At 36.3% G+C, this 15,750-nt stretch overlaps 1 protein-coding gene across 4 annotated transcripts in view; it reads left to right on the forward strand.

Moving 5' to 3' along the window:
- Positions 1-15,750, forward strand: part of LOC121731023 (four and a half LIM domains protein 2) — a 170,976-nt gene that overhangs the window by 104,005 nt on the left and 51,221 nt on the right. For 3 of the 4 annotated variants that reach the window (XM_042120323.1, XM_042120319.1, XM_042120322.1), the window contains 4 exons: positions 6,461-6,614; positions 7,099-7,315; positions 7,693-7,796; positions 8,204-8,347. In XM_042120323.1, the coding sequence (XP_041976257.1) occupies positions 6,461-6,614; positions 7,099-7,315; positions 7,693-7,796; positions 8,204-8,347 (619 nt within the window). Of the gene's footprint in view, positions 1-6,460; positions 6,615-7,098; positions 7,316-7,692; positions 7,797-8,203; positions 8,348-15,638; positions 15,749-15,750 lie in introns of those variants that run through there. The other variant, XM_042120326.1, reaches the window with a different exon arrangement.

The following is a 15,750-nucleotide window of genomic DNA, read 5'->3' on the forward strand; positions in this document are numbered from 1 at the left end:
CATTATAATATGACGGGTCATTAGTTCATTACTCATTGTGAATTTTAGTTGCGTAAAAATATTATACCTATAGAGCAAGATTTTTATAACGGTTTTCTGTCTTCTGATGACCCTGGGGAAGGATTAAGAGGAACGGTTTGTAAACACGATGGCGTTGAACTCCGGGCGCCGGCCGCATACCAAGTTTGAGAACTTTACATGTCGCATGAGATGTCTTGTAGTGCCTTGAGCTCGGTTATGTAGCCTTTTGTTGGCAAAACTACGAATTACGCAGCAATGGAACGATGAGATAGGTTTAGGCCAGAATTTTGGAAGAAATTTCCGGGATTAGCTCAAGATAAAAGCCAAATGGGGACTTAGAAGAGGACCCAAAAGACGAAACCAATAACTATTTTTGCGAGACGTTCGCAAGGTTGTAATGGCCCTGATGCGATTCAAGGTTAAATCAGAATCTTGACTAGCCCTTGAAATCGAAAGGGATTCTGGCAGTTGTTAAGTCTGTAAGACATTAAGGTTTCGAAAGGTTTTGTGGTTATAAGTGCTAGCTGTTTATGAGCCATAATTTGAGTCTAAATACGGCACTTTCCCTATTTCTGGACATAAAACACGCGGTGTGGCTGGGCGTGAGTAACGTCTATATATAGAGGAGATACTGCCAAGTGCCAGGGTTACGGACGACCGGTACTCTTCTTTATTACTATAGGGCTCCGCGACCGATACATCAATTGTTTTAGACATTTCATCAGACACTAGCATGGAGACAATTCATTCAAAATGTTCTTTTTGGGGTTGCGTCAAAAATCTAACTCCTTTAAAGGGTTCTACCATCAAAGAAGTTTGGGAACCGCTGCTATAGAGTAACTATACTCTTTACTCTATAGTCTATAGCATACAATTGCAATTTACCTACTTCAAAAGTTTACTAATTACTATACCCTGGATATGCAGTACTTATGTTCTATGGGGTACTTCTATAATCTATACCCATGGTCTACCCCATGGTGTAAATCAGACAAATAAATCATTTTGAAGGACAGTACTTTCCTGAGTCCTAAACGCCTAACCAGTTTCTTAAGACGTGTGCTAGTTAGACCTTTAAATAAAAACTTATGTTATTAGATTATTTTTATTTGCAAAAGCTCTCAAAAGCTTGTATCTCCTCGTGTTTGCCAATTCTCAGTAACCATCTCGGTTGGTGCTTTTATAGCTTTTTAACGTACACTAACGTGTTCAATGTTAATTGTACCTTATTATTTAACAGCTTTACAAAAAGCTCCTTGTTCCGCAAATTACTATTAGCAATACAACTAGAGGTAAACTTTCAGAGCAGTAGTAAAGTCGATAGCTTTTATTGTAAAATAGTGATGTGCACAGAATTGCTATCGAACACACCGATATCTTATATATTATTTAAATGAGAATTCTTGTATATATATATATATATATATGGAATCTCGGAATCGGCTCGAACGATTTTCATGAAATTTAGTATATAGGGGGTTTCGGAGGCGATAAATCGATCTAGCTAGGAATCATTTTTATTAGAAAATGTCATTTTATTCGTGTTTTATCGAATACCGAGCTAAGCTCGGTCAAATAGCTAGTAATTTTTTTATCAAAATTTTGTAATAATGCAACAATTAGTTCATATTGCATTCGTAGGTGCGAACCTACCATAACATACCAATGCAACTTAAAGGCATTTTGAGTTTTCGTACACTTATTGTTAAAATTATTTGACAAGCATTTTTTTTTACCGAAATTGCACAGCAAGATAGTTCTAATAAATTGAAGTGCATAACGTGCCAACAGGTGTCCAACCTTGCCGGTCCGCCCATCACTAGACAATAAAACGAAGCGTCCTTTTAGTTTCATTGCTCAATGCTTGTTTGAAACGAATCAGATACGATCATATTCCGAAAATAATTTCAGCTCGCTTCACTTGAGAAATACTGCGACTTTGTCTGCAATTCTCCTATAGGCCAAATCAGACCGCAACGCGACGCGTAGATATCCATTTCTAAATTTATATAGATTTGACAGATTCGTAAGACGTCTCACGCAATTGAAATCTGTAAATTCAGTATAAATTTAGAAATGCATCTACACGTCGCGTTGCGGTTTGAATTACGCCAGCTTGATGTTATGACGTTGTTTTTTTTAATGAAATAAGGGGGCAAACGAGCAAACGGGTCACCTGATGAAAAGAAACTTCCGTCGCCCATGGACTCTCGCAACATCAGAGGAGCTGCAGGTGCGTTGCCGGCCTTCTTAGAGGGAATAGGGTAATAAGGGAGGGTAGGGAAGGGAAGGAAATAGGGGAGGGTCGGGAAGGGAATTGGGCCTCCGGTAAACTCACTCACTCGGCGAAACAATGCGCAAGCGCTGTTTCACGCCTGTTTTCTGTGAGAACGTGGTATTTCTCCGGTCGAGCCGGCCCATTCGCGCCGAAGCATGGCTCTCCCACGTTGTTGTCTCGCCAAAGAATCTAGTAAGATCGTGATTCGTGCATTAGTTCATTTTCTACAGCAAGTATAATATCGAAATATCGAAAGTATTAGGACGTATGTAGACCGTACTATGTTGAACGTACCGTTAAACTTCATCTTTAAAACTGATTATTAAAAAAATATATATTTTTTTGTCTGCTAATCCTGCAATGTAAGTTGCCTATGAGTTATGACCCATATAATGAGTCACTTGGTTTATCAAACTCCGCTGTTACTTTGTAACATTTTGTTTGTCAACTGCAGTTCCTGTATGGAAGTTATCGCTTGTTTCCTTTTTTTAAATTATCAGTGTTAACAAATATTTGTTTAATTAATTAATTATTTATAGAACTAATTGTATGACCAAATCTTCTTAGCTTTAAATCTCAATACCACCTTTTTTCTAAAGTGCGTCGTAATTTGCATGTAAAATACATCTTAGGTTGGGTTGCACCATAGGCGTGGTCAAAGTTACGGTTATAGTTCAGGCTAATTTAACTTTAACCTTAACTTTGACCACAGAATTTGACAGAAGACGTTGCTGGTCCGATAAGGCTTTATAAGAACGTGGGCGGGGGCGCTGCTGGTAAAGGAGAACTGTCAAAAATGGCTTTTTTGTAGTTCAGTTACTTTTTTCGCCATGTGCATTTAAAGCCTTGTCGAGCTCTATGGTTATGGTTAAATATGGCGTCTTGATGGCGTCCATTTTTAACTTTAACCAAAGATTTGACATTTTGCATTGTTAGACTGTATTGCACCAACTAACTTTAACTTTAACTGTAACTTTAACTTTGACTACAATGCAAAATGTCAAATCTTTGGGTAAAGTTAAAAATGGACGCCATCAAGACGCCATATTTAACCATAATCATAGAGCTCGACAAGGTTTTAAATGCATTTGGCGAAAAAAGGAACTAACGCTGTCATCATACAAAAACCGCCATTTTTGACAGTTCTCCTTTACCAGCAGCGCCCCCGCCCACGCGCATTTATAACCTTGTTGGATCAGCTGTCATCTGTCAATTTCTCCGGGCAAAGTTAAGGGTAAAGTTAAAGTTAAATTTACCTTAACTATAACCATAAATTTAACTTTACCCACGCCTCTGGTGCAACCCAGTCTCAACGTTAAAGTTATAGAATATAAAAAAAGTTAAAGTTAAAGTAACAGTTATAGTTAAAGTAAGTTGGTGCAAACCACTCTTATGATACTTATTGGTATGCAAAACCAATAAGAATACATTAGAAAATGACTGTCGTTAGTTGTTCAGTGAATTGGCTATTCAATTGTCTGTGTCGTTATGGATGTAAATTGTTTGTCTGATCGCTGACGATGTCTGATGCACGATATCAGTCGTGCATCCAAACGGCGAAGGAGCTCCCAAACAAGCCGATTCCATTACCTATACCATATACCTATGGTCTACCAAGTACCAGAATGTGCAATGGCAATTTTTGACAGCAGATTTGCAAAAATTTTTTTTATGAAATAAGGGGGCAAACGAGCAAACGGGTCACCTGATGGAAAGCAACTTCCGTCGCCCATGGACACTCGCAGCATCAGAAGAGCTGCAGGTGCGTTGCCGGCCTTTTAAAAGGGAATAGGGTAATAGGGGCGAGTAGGGAAGGGTGTAGGGGAGGGTAGGGAAGGTAATAGGAGAGGGTAGGGAAGGAAATAGGAGAGAGTAGGGTAGGGAAAAAGGTAGGGTATTGGGCCTCCGGTAAGCTCGAAATAAAATATCCATGATCACTGGATAATTTTTTTATATTTGCATGTTTCCCACATATAATAAGCCGCTATTAGGAAAAAAAGTATCAAAATGTTTTATTCCAATTACCCCGGTATTGCTAGAGAGTAGAGTCAATTTATTTTCTCACTTTTTGCCATCAGATTCCGGTAGACCTATACCTTATTTGCTTAATCAACTTTGATAATTAATAAGTTGGCGTTGATTAATTTAACTGAATAAAAATCAAACTCAAAAAGTGTTGATGTTCCAACATATTAAATTGTATTTTAAAAGTTCAAAAATGACTATAAACTATGAAGTAAATGACAAATTAATCAATTCAACTGAAAAATGTGTTTTAACATAAAAATGTCCGGGGGGTCATGCAAGTCAGAGTAGACAGAATGATAGAGTATACCGACTTAGAACTGATGTTGAAATTTTTAAATTTGACGTATTATGACGAAAATCGTCGCTAGGGTTGTTAACTTGTTACCTACGAATTTAAAACTATGACATATTCGCTGGACGTGTTCCTCTTTGGTCGTTGTGTTTTGGCACATGTGATTAAAATTGTCAGAATCCAATTTTGAAATCTTTATTTTAAATATTTAAAAATAAATTATATCAGCCAGCGCGAGGCACAATCCGTTCATAATCCTAGTGAAAGCCGACGAATTTGACAGATATTGAAACCTGTCCGTCTCTTTGCAGTCGAACTACTGGTAGTTATGTCTATTGTGTGCAAGTAGTGAGCTCCGTAAAAAGTTTGAGAGCCTCTAACTTTTGTCTTTTCAAATAACATTATACTTAATATGTATTTGCATTGTAATTCTATACTGATGTTGTCGTATCAAAATAAATTCTTCTAATAATATTATATTAGTAAATAATAATTATTATTTATTAGTAATTGACATGGGCGCCGCCGGCAGAAATAATTTCCAAGGGGTGCAGATTTTAGTTTTATTTCTTTTTTTTTACTTTTAACGAACAAAATTGACTGTCTATTTACGTCAACAGAATACATTTAGATGAAAAAAATGATTTCCAATAGACGGCTTTTTATCAATAATTCCTGTTGATCCCGAGATACCGAAGGGGTGCAAGTGCACCACCTGGCACCCCCCTGCCGGCGCCCATGGTAATCGAATTTGTGAACAGACTTACTGACTCTACTTATATTTTACTAGCTACACAATATTATCACGTCCCTATTAAGAACATTGATCCAGCAACTGATAGTGCTGACGGATATTCTATTATCTACGCTAGGAAATGTATCATAAATTGATTATGTTATCTTTCCCCAATAGCTAAAAACATTACTCTTCTTGGTTCTAATAGTTTGGTAATAGTGCGGCACTTAGAGACGAATATAAATTACATAACTGTAAATAAATGAATATTTTGACATAAGCCACATTTATATGTGACATTATCTATCAAACTCTTCATTAAATTAAAGTTTAATCATCATTAAATGGCCCTTAATGCGGCCGTAAGACTTTATAATATGACGTCAATTTAATATTTTTGTAAGCCTCAAAGTATAGCTAATACTTATTATACAACAATTATTATTTATTAGTATTATGTTATAGTATTGTATCTATATAATATCATTAATAGTTTTCCTGTTAAAGTTTTAATTGCCTCCATATTTGTTATTATATTGTCACAAATAAAATATGTATACCATGCCAATGGCGCGTAGTGACTAGCGACTAATAACGCAGTTATTTTCATTAATTATATATTTTGTGTTTATAGTTAATGTAATGTTGCCAGCAACTTCTATCTGAATTCTAATGTCCTTTCCGGAGATCGTATAATTAATCGCACTTGGAATACAAATTGTACCAAATTGTAAAAAAAATAATGATGCTGGCAACCCTAATAATTTTTAAATATATTTGCAAATTTTAACCTGATAATTCTGTCGAAAACTGTCATGATGCAATTTATAGTAATGTTTTCACGCTACAGTGCAGCCCCAGCATTTGAAAGGGCTTATCTCGCGAACTACTGAAGCATTTTTTATGTTATTTGGCACAGATAAGAAGTAGACCACGTGAAGGATCATAGGCTATCGATTTTAATAATTTTTTCAGTGGCTATATAGGTATTTTATACCCGTGCGACGCCGGGGCGGGTCGCTAGTAAACAATAAACCAAAAATTTTGTTCGACGTTTGCCAACGTTTCTGTGTTAAAATTCTGATGTGGTACCTCATTGTTTCAGGAAGACGTGCAAGTGCTGCGGCTGCGACCGTCTCTCGCACGCGGTGTACCACGAGGAGCTGGCGTCGGTGCGCGCGCGGCTCGGCCTGCGGGACACCCGGGACTCGCGAGACACCAGCAGAGCTGAACACCCGCCCACGCTTACTCCAGCACAGGTGAGACGTGACTACGAAACTTTGGAACCTAGAGAAAGAGAGAGGGATGTACTAAGTCGGGCTAAAGCCCACTAGGATGATTTCAGCCATCGTGCTATACAACCCCATGTTTCTAATACTTTAATGCAATGTAATCAAGATTAAAGAAGCAAGATCGTGGGAGTTAGTCCGTAAATTTTTGTGTCAAATATGGGATACAGGGGTCATACCACGAAACCGTTTTGAGACTCATCGTACGATAATGCCGCGTCCTGCTCTAACGAACGTGAAATGATCGTGTTAGAGCAGGACGCGGCATTCTCATTCGATTGTTTGAGTCTCAAAACGGCTTCGTAGTAGGCCTACAGAATCTCACTAAAATGGGTGAACCGATTCATCGACAATTTATCATCATCATCGAAATATGGGGTTGAGGTCTTTTAATTTAAATGATACTGTATCAGCAAAAGGTATCATTAAAGAATATACTTTATACCACTTCCAGTCAGAGCTGTACTGGTCGTCGCTATCGGAGCGGCTGCCGGCTGGCGCAGGCGCAGCGGGCGGCGCGGCGGGCTGGCGCGCCTGGCGCAGTCGCGCGCTCGCGGCGCAGCTGCCCAAACAGGACCTGGCGCTCGCGCACTGTAACCACGTCGACGACGCGCACAAGAAACAGTTCGAGGACTTCGTGGCCGCGAGGAACGAGATCGCGCTTGATATTGGTAAGTCATACGGCCTTGTCATAGTCTTCTATTAGGGTCAATTCAGACCGCAACGTGACGCGTAGATGCATTTCTAAATTTGTCTCACGCAATTAAAGTCTGTCAAATCCATACAAATTTACTATTTAGAAACGCATCTACGTATCGCGTTGCGGTCTGAATTAACCCTTAATATCCTACTTATTTAATCTAATATTAGTTCCTAGTTCCTCTGGTTATTTGATAGGAGTTTGTCAAATAATCCAAAAAGTAAAATGCTGGCGTCGAGCATTAATAAATTTAACGGTCAAACTGTCTTGGTATTTTGTGATGTTACAGCAATAAAGTAATACAAAACAAGATGCTAAATCATTGATGCTACATTGTAATGTTTCTAGGTGTAGCCAGCCAACACCACGGGCCGTCGGTAGAGTGCATGTCGTGTACGAAACCAATTCGTAATGGAAGCATTATGGTTCAAGCGCCAAGGATAGGGGATGAGGTATTTCATTTTTATTAATTGTGTAGAAAACCTGTAATAGGTAAATTTATTTGTAAATACAGAATAGTTAAGTTTTAAGTACGTAAGCGCCATCTATTGGCGGATTGTTTACTATTAAAATGTGTCTTTAACACTGCCATCTATTGTTGGATAGCCGTATTAAATATATTAGCGCCATCTAGCGGGCGATGTTTAGTACAAATTACATCGACTAGATGGCGCTTTCAGTGATTCCGGCCCACGCCATCTATCTATCTGTAAATAGTTAATACTTTTAATCTTAATGTTGACTACTAGATGGCGTTGAATATTATTTGCGTCTGCCCTCTATCGATGAATAGCGAAACTATTTAGTGCCAATTTTCAATATTAGATGGCGTTGCTAAACAATTAATTTGTTTCGATAGGCGTGTTTTCACCCGGCGTGTTTCACATGCTCGGAGTGCGACGAGCTACTTGTGGAGCTGGCCTACTGCGCCCTCGACGGCCGGCTGTACTGTGTCCGGCACTATGGGGAGCGCCTCAAGCCGCGCTGTCATGCCTGTGATGAAGTAAGTGCTAATATAGTAACTCTACGATGAATCAAAACTTGAACTTGGCAGTTGGCCGTAATAAACAGAAATGATTATTCCGAATCGAGATTCTATTAATAATATTTGTTCGCAATATTTTTTAAAGCTTGCTTGATTTTGATTCGTCGTTGAAAATAATACTAGATAATGTAAGTTTAAATATATTTAAAAATAATGTAAGTTTTCTAAAAATTTTAACATAATAATTTATTTTAAGTTTAGTGATATTATTTTCAGTCTTGTATTTAAAACTAACATCAGTTGATTGCTCAATTTAGGTAGGTATTCTACAAGAAACAACAAATTTCTTGGAAAGTTTTAAGTTGGTGTAAATGTGTGCTAAATAATGAATTTAATTAAGATTATTATTCAGTAAGCAACATCGTTAATGACTTCATTATTAACCTACATAAACTTGGCTAAGGATTAGGCTATGAACTAATTTTCCCTTTGCCCCAAAACAACTCCCTGTATTTACTACTGAGTACTTCCCATGTCCTAGGGTTCTATACTAGTTAATTGAAAATGCAATTGGGAAATATACACACAATTTATGTCTGTTTGTTTGTCTCGTTGATTTGGGCGGGTCGGGCAGTCGACCGCACTGCAGCCGATCGCAATGCAGCTCCAGACAAATTAAATTATGCAAACACAAACGGACAAATCTTTATCTCTAAGTTCATGAACTAAGATAAACCTGAAATTCAACTAAACTGTTACTACCAACTCTACAATATTACAAGTTATATTCAGCCTACGAATAATAAATAGTTTTTACTTTTTATTATTCGTAGTATTCAACACATTTTTGTACTTACTTATTCCAAAATTATTTTGGAATTTAAACAAATTTTGGCAAAATATCAGTAAAAAATTAACAACTCAATATTAATTGTTCATATGTTTTTTACGAATATTAATATAATACTTCTTTTAACGTGGTCCAGTCTTACAATTAAGCACAGACGTAAGAACATCAACTTATTAGGTAGACCTATTTTAAGAGTCCGTATACGAAATTTTGCAGAAATTTTGAAGAAAACGACAGAAATAATCTTTATAGAGAAAATTCTATTCAATTCGAGAAAAAAGAAAAAAAAAACAAATTGTGCCAAGAACACCATTCAAAACAACCTAAATCTCACATTATATTACTCGCCGCAAGGCCAATGTGAGATTTAGGTTGTTTTGAATCGTGTTCTTTGGCACAATTTGCTTTTCTTTTTTTTTCTTTTTTCTCGAATTGGATAGAATTTTATCTATAGATTATTTCTGTCGTTTTCTTTTTATGAATTACAGCTCCAAGTTGCCGAAATTAACAGCAATTCTTTGCCCATTTTCTCTAAAATTTTGCCGAGTTACATATTTTTTTACTCAACTATTTCATATTAAAGTGGTAAAAAGTAATTCCAACATTGTATAGACGACTTTCTCAACAGTATATTGTATTTTTTTCATACCGTTAAGACGTCAATACAATCCATAAACAGGTGATATTCTAAACCTTTAACAGCAAAAATCACAAAACTGTCGCGGGTTTGAGTTGGATTATTTAAAAATACTTTTAAAAAAAAATCTAGCTCCGACATTAGATTATAATTGAAATGATCTTACATGTTGTGCATTAAAACTTATAGAAATACTGTATTTTAACTGTTAAATCACGTCTGTTAATCAGCGAAATTGGCACAATTTCGTATACGGACTCTTAAAACAGATCCCATAGAGCGTATATCAGACATATTTCAGACATCACGTAAGAATTATTATTTTAGTGAATTTATCTCGGTCATATTATGTCTCGTTGTATGTCTGAGTAATAATCATATAATTGATGGCTGCACTCAGTTCGACAGATTAAAAGCCAATCAGCGCCCGAATTATTGACCGCCATCCAAATTATCTGAATCACCACTTAATTATAATTATGGCTTAGCAAACTACTAGCAATCATAAAACAGCCTCAACACCTAGAAAATAGAAATGCAATACCTGGAAAATATAATATAATTGCTCAAAAAATATAATTTTCCATCGTTTATGCTGAAAAGGAGTAAAAAGGGTACTCTAGAAAATGTAGAGTTGAACTTTATCCAATCATAAGTTTGAGCTACTGTATTGCCGATTAAGAAAATGAATGAAAATGCATAAAATACTAAATTTTCTTCAGTATAGACCGCTGCAATTTCCTAAAATTTTTGACAAAATCTGTAATAACGTAAAGAATGCTGCATCCTATCCATTGTATGCATGGTGCACCGTGCATACAATATAATAAAGTTATGTTTTTTGAAGTATAAATTAGCATATATTATCTTTCCTACACATTAACGAACACTTTTCGTGTAAATTGCAAATAATTTTCCTTGGCCGATATAATTTTCCTTGGCTCTTTAGCGCTAAGATATCGTGTCGTCGATAATGTCTGGTGACAGTTGTTATCACTAACTTTACAGTAGACAGTTCGGTGGAATGTATATTTAATGAAACACTAAATGTAGGCCGTCGAGGCAGATAACTCAAAACAAAATAATTTACTCACGTAGCTTGAATCTAAACATTTTGCTTCTTTTTTACATTACTACAGCAGTACAGCTGCAGTTATAGTTTTTAACTTTTTATTTAAGTTAGAGTGATCATCATTAATTTTCCGAAATGTGCAGTCTACTAAACTTGTAAAATTAATGATTTCAAGGTAAAATAATTGTCAGCTATTATTCAAGTCGATGAACTATTTATGTCTTGTTATATATTTCGCTCTTTGTGTCAGTGCAAGAAAAGGCATAATAAGTAATTACCTACTTATGATATCAAACAATATTAATTTTAATATTAATCCTTTAAAATATTTAAAAAACAGGAATCATACTTACATCGAATTTTATACAAAATTCGAACTTTTATTATTTAAATAATGTCAGACATTATTCAAATAATTGAAGTTAGAATTTCAATTACAAGCTATTTTTTCGAACTAGTGGCTCAAATGCGTGTAGAGGTATAGAATCTAGCCCTACCTGCCTAGCAACTCCACCTGCCCGGCCCTCTACACAGGGTGTTCCCAATAGCGGTGACGTAATTGACGAGTGTTTATTTAGCGCGTGACATTTGCCGGCGACACCCACCGCCTGATGAAGTACAATGTTCGGTATAATCACTGTTAATGTGCTCAAGTCTCTATGATAATGATTAGGTCGTTGGCATGAAAGTTGCAGAAACAAATACGTGTGGCACCCGTAGACTGCCGCGGTTAAACTATTGCATAGCATTTTCTATTAAATATGCAATTATAATTCGCATACGTCTGAATTCTGATAAGTAATCGACGATGCGCGGCAACGCCGTACCGCTGTGCGAAGTCGGAGTCGGAGTGAGTGTTAGGAGTCGGTGGTAGGTTTTTTTCGTTACGGAACTTCTTGATCCGGTCGCCGCACTCAAAGCCCGCGATAAACAGATGCAATAGCTAAAAATTGAAAAGTATACGTACGTAGTATTGTGCATGCATACAGTAAATCGATATTTCTACTAAAATTATTGAAAGAATTAATATGAAAAGTGGTTGGAAATAAAACTTCTCGATTTATATCAAAGCATTTTGTTACCCATTAAATGGATTTGGCTCCTTTTAAGTTGCAAGTTCTAAGTTGCATCCCGTCCCGCGGTCCACTCTCTGTGCGAAATTTTATTAAAATAGGTCCAGTCGTTTCGGATCCTAGTTGATGCCAAGAATACCTTTTCATAATGTTGGTATTGCAAGGCCTATGATAATAAACTTTATTTTAAATATTTACCACCCGAATGCGGAATTTCAACGCGCAACAGTCTCGAATCTGAAGGCATAATATTATGTGGGTGCATTTGAATCAAATCCAACGCAGTATTTTGAGATTGCATTTACATTCATTACGTAAGCGCGTATTGTCCATTACAATCATTGAAGGGAGCTAAAAATAACGCGGTGATAAATTGGATTTTGGGCATTTCAGACATTTATGGGCGTCTATCTTTATAGAAGAGCTGGGCCAAGTTTAGGGCCATCCCCTGAGCAAACGACCTTGACCATACATTTGACGCGATGCCGAGATCGCACCAAAATCCATTTTTTTAATTACTTATCTTCAAAATTGACCTAAAAAAATTCAAACGTCCAGTATGTAGTTAATGAAATTGTCGATCTATTGGCGTGTGTTTCAAATAACCGTAATTAGTCACTACTAGGGAGATACTGAATATATGCTTCAATTTAAATAAATTGGTATTACTTTGGAAGCTGATATCATGAGTATAAAAATCGGTTCAGTGAGTTTAGCACGCAGAGGCAAGAGACGGACAAACTTTCGCCTTAATAATATTAGTATGGATGGGCACTTTGCCCATCTGTCAGATTCGGTATGCGGTGTACTGTCGTGCGGATTTGCGGGGACTTCGACTGACGTGCGGATTATGCGGCCGGCGGTACCGCATGTGGGTATTAACCGCATATTTGTCGCAGAAGCAGTGTGCAAAATTATTTTAGAAAATCTCATGGCCATTACATGACTCGATCAAATTGTTATTCGCCTCATCGTTAATTATAATATTGTTTATAAATTTTTAACTTATACTATGCCCCCGAAAAAGTCCCAAACTTAGAGCTTAGAAGTAACGAATATAATTTTAGAAACATTTTCACAGTTATAATATTATTGGCACAAAATAAGTTTGAACTGGAAAATAAAGAATTATATTGTTTATAATTGGTATTATTTTTGGCCAAATAGGTATGTAATTGTTTCCGTATTGTAAAATTGAAGTGCAAGGTGAATCTCTCAACAAGTCGGCGAGTGAACATAAGAGCTGATGAGTACTGAGTACAAATCATTCAATGATATCATACAAATATATTACATGAAACAACGATCTGCCGTGTGCACTCGCACATAGTATTTTACCTTATTAAATTTTAAAATTTTAATAAAATCTCTCTAGTAAAGGTTGTTTTTAAGGCAAACAAAATAATTATTGTTAATTATTTATATACTTAAGTACCGAATAATTATTAATTAATTTATGCGCTGTTTATAAGATTCTACTTGTAAAAAAATTGATACCTTTCACTATTTATATTTTTTCTATTTGTCAATAGACGACGACATGTTTTACATTAGGGTGTGTTGCACCAGAGGCGTGGTTAAAGTTTAAGTTATGGTTATAGCTAAGGTTAACTTTAACCTCAACTTTGACCACAGAATTTGACAGATGACAGCTGGTCCGACAAGGCTATAAATGAACGTGGCCGGGGGCGCTGCTCGTAAAAGACCCACCCTAAGACTGGATTGCACCAGAGGCTTGATTAAAGTTAAATTTAAAGTTAAAGTTATGGTTATAGTTAAGGTAAATTTAACTTTAACTTTAACCTTAACTTTGCCCGGAGAAATTGACAGATGACAGCTGATCCAACAAGGTTATAAATGCACGTGGGCGGGGGTGCTGCTGGTAAAGGAGAACTGTCAAAATGGCGGTTTTTGTATGATGACAGCGTTAGTTCCTTTTTTCGCCACATGCATTTAAAACCTTGTCGAGCTCTATGGTTATGGTTAAATATGGCGTCTTGATGGCGTCCATTTTTAACTTTAACCAAAGATTTGACATTTTGCATTGTAGTTAAAGTTAAGTTTACAGTTAAAGTTAGTAGGTGCAACCCAGTCTTAGACTGGGTTGCACCAACTAACTTTAACTTTAACCTTAACTATAACCGGAAAAATTGACAGATGTCGTATGAGAATATGGGGTGTTTGGACGCCATATTTAACTTTAACTTTACCCACGCCTCTGGTGCAACCCAGTCTTAATATTCTGAAAATTATTATTTATTAAACCAGGTTATTATAACTTATACCTTGATTTTATTGAGTTGTATGATACGAACAAAAAATAACGCAACGGAGCTTAACCAGATTATAAAATATGAGCATATAATTAACACTAACTTGTAACATAGTCTAGATTTTTTACGTACAAAATTAACTTATGTTAGAGTAGTTTTTGTTCAACTTAAAGATACACATCATGTCTATAAATAATCACGAGTACTTAGTATCAGTATGCAAGTCTGTTCGTCTCTGTATTAATGCTAGACAACTGTTCATTATAGAGTTCCCTCAGACAGTGGGACAGATGATTTATTTGATACTAAATGTAATTAGTTGGTCTATTTCTGGCTAGGCTAGATTATGTCTTGTTTCCCAACGTAGCGCATGCCATACTAATGCGAAAGTGTGTCTGTCTGTCTGTTACCTCTTAACTCTGTTGAACCGATCTTAATGAAATATGTTTACATTCTTTAGGGTGGGTTGCACCAACTATAACTTTAACCTTAACCATAACAAAATGTCAAGAAGAAGACAAAGAAGAAAGTCAAATGAACTGATAAATCCCTAATAAAAGTCCATAATGGACGCCATATTTAACGATAACATTAACCTATAACAACGCCTCTGGTGCAAACCCACCCTTAGTGTGGCAATGGAGTTACTTTGGGTAACGAAAAAAGGAACCCAACATTATTATTGCGAGTTATTAACTTTTTAATATTGTTATCTTGTGCGAACTTTAACCTTGTGACTAATAACTATCTAAGCTTTAAGCTTTACAATTATTTTTTGGGTAACTTGATCCTTTAACTTTTAAGATTTAATCTTGATCCGAATCCAGTTTTTCATTATGACTAATATCGTGGGAAATATACTGTAACGGATAAGATTTCGGCTTTGTAAGTGACGCAGAATCTTAACTGTACTTAGGCTAGGCATAATTTTGGTTTACAGTTTCAATTACGAGTCCTTGTCCTTTTTATCGCAGGTCAACCTTGATTTCTTGAGTCTAAAGTCTAAACCATATAATTCGAAGCAGATTATATTAATTATTATGAGATTTCATGTTTGCTTGTACAAGGGAGAAAATAATAGAGAAGTACTAGGAAGAAAGAAAAATAATTCAGAAGTAAAAAGTACTTATTAAAAAAAAAATTGTATGTTTTGTTGTATCGTTGTATAGTTGCGTATTTTATTCAAATTGTTTTGAAGAATACTTTAATAGTAGCAGATGAGAACAGCAGGTTTAACTCCTACTGCAGTAATAGGATGTAAACAGTGACGTAACGCGGGTAGTAAGTACCTAGTTAGCGCAAATCTAAACGCTCAGCATGGAACGTTTCGCCTGAGGAACAAAAATAACACTTTAAACAGTAACAACAGTGTTCACACCTTACCCGGCCGGCAGCCATTGACTCAGTCGGTTTACTCTCGGCGGCAAAATAGCGCGCCTTTTAACGCGCCATTTTGAATGTTTGACATTTAAGTTTTTTTGAGGCCGGCGACACGCCAAGGCGAAGAAATTAAGGT

The sequence above is a fragment of the Aricia agestis genome, chromosome 10 (assembly GCF_905147365.1).
Source record: "Aricia agestis chromosome 10, ilAriAges1.1, whole genome shotgun sequence".
In the NCBI taxonomy this organism is placed as follows: Eukaryota; Metazoa; Arthropoda; class Insecta; order Lepidoptera; family Lycaenidae; genus Aricia; species Aricia agestis.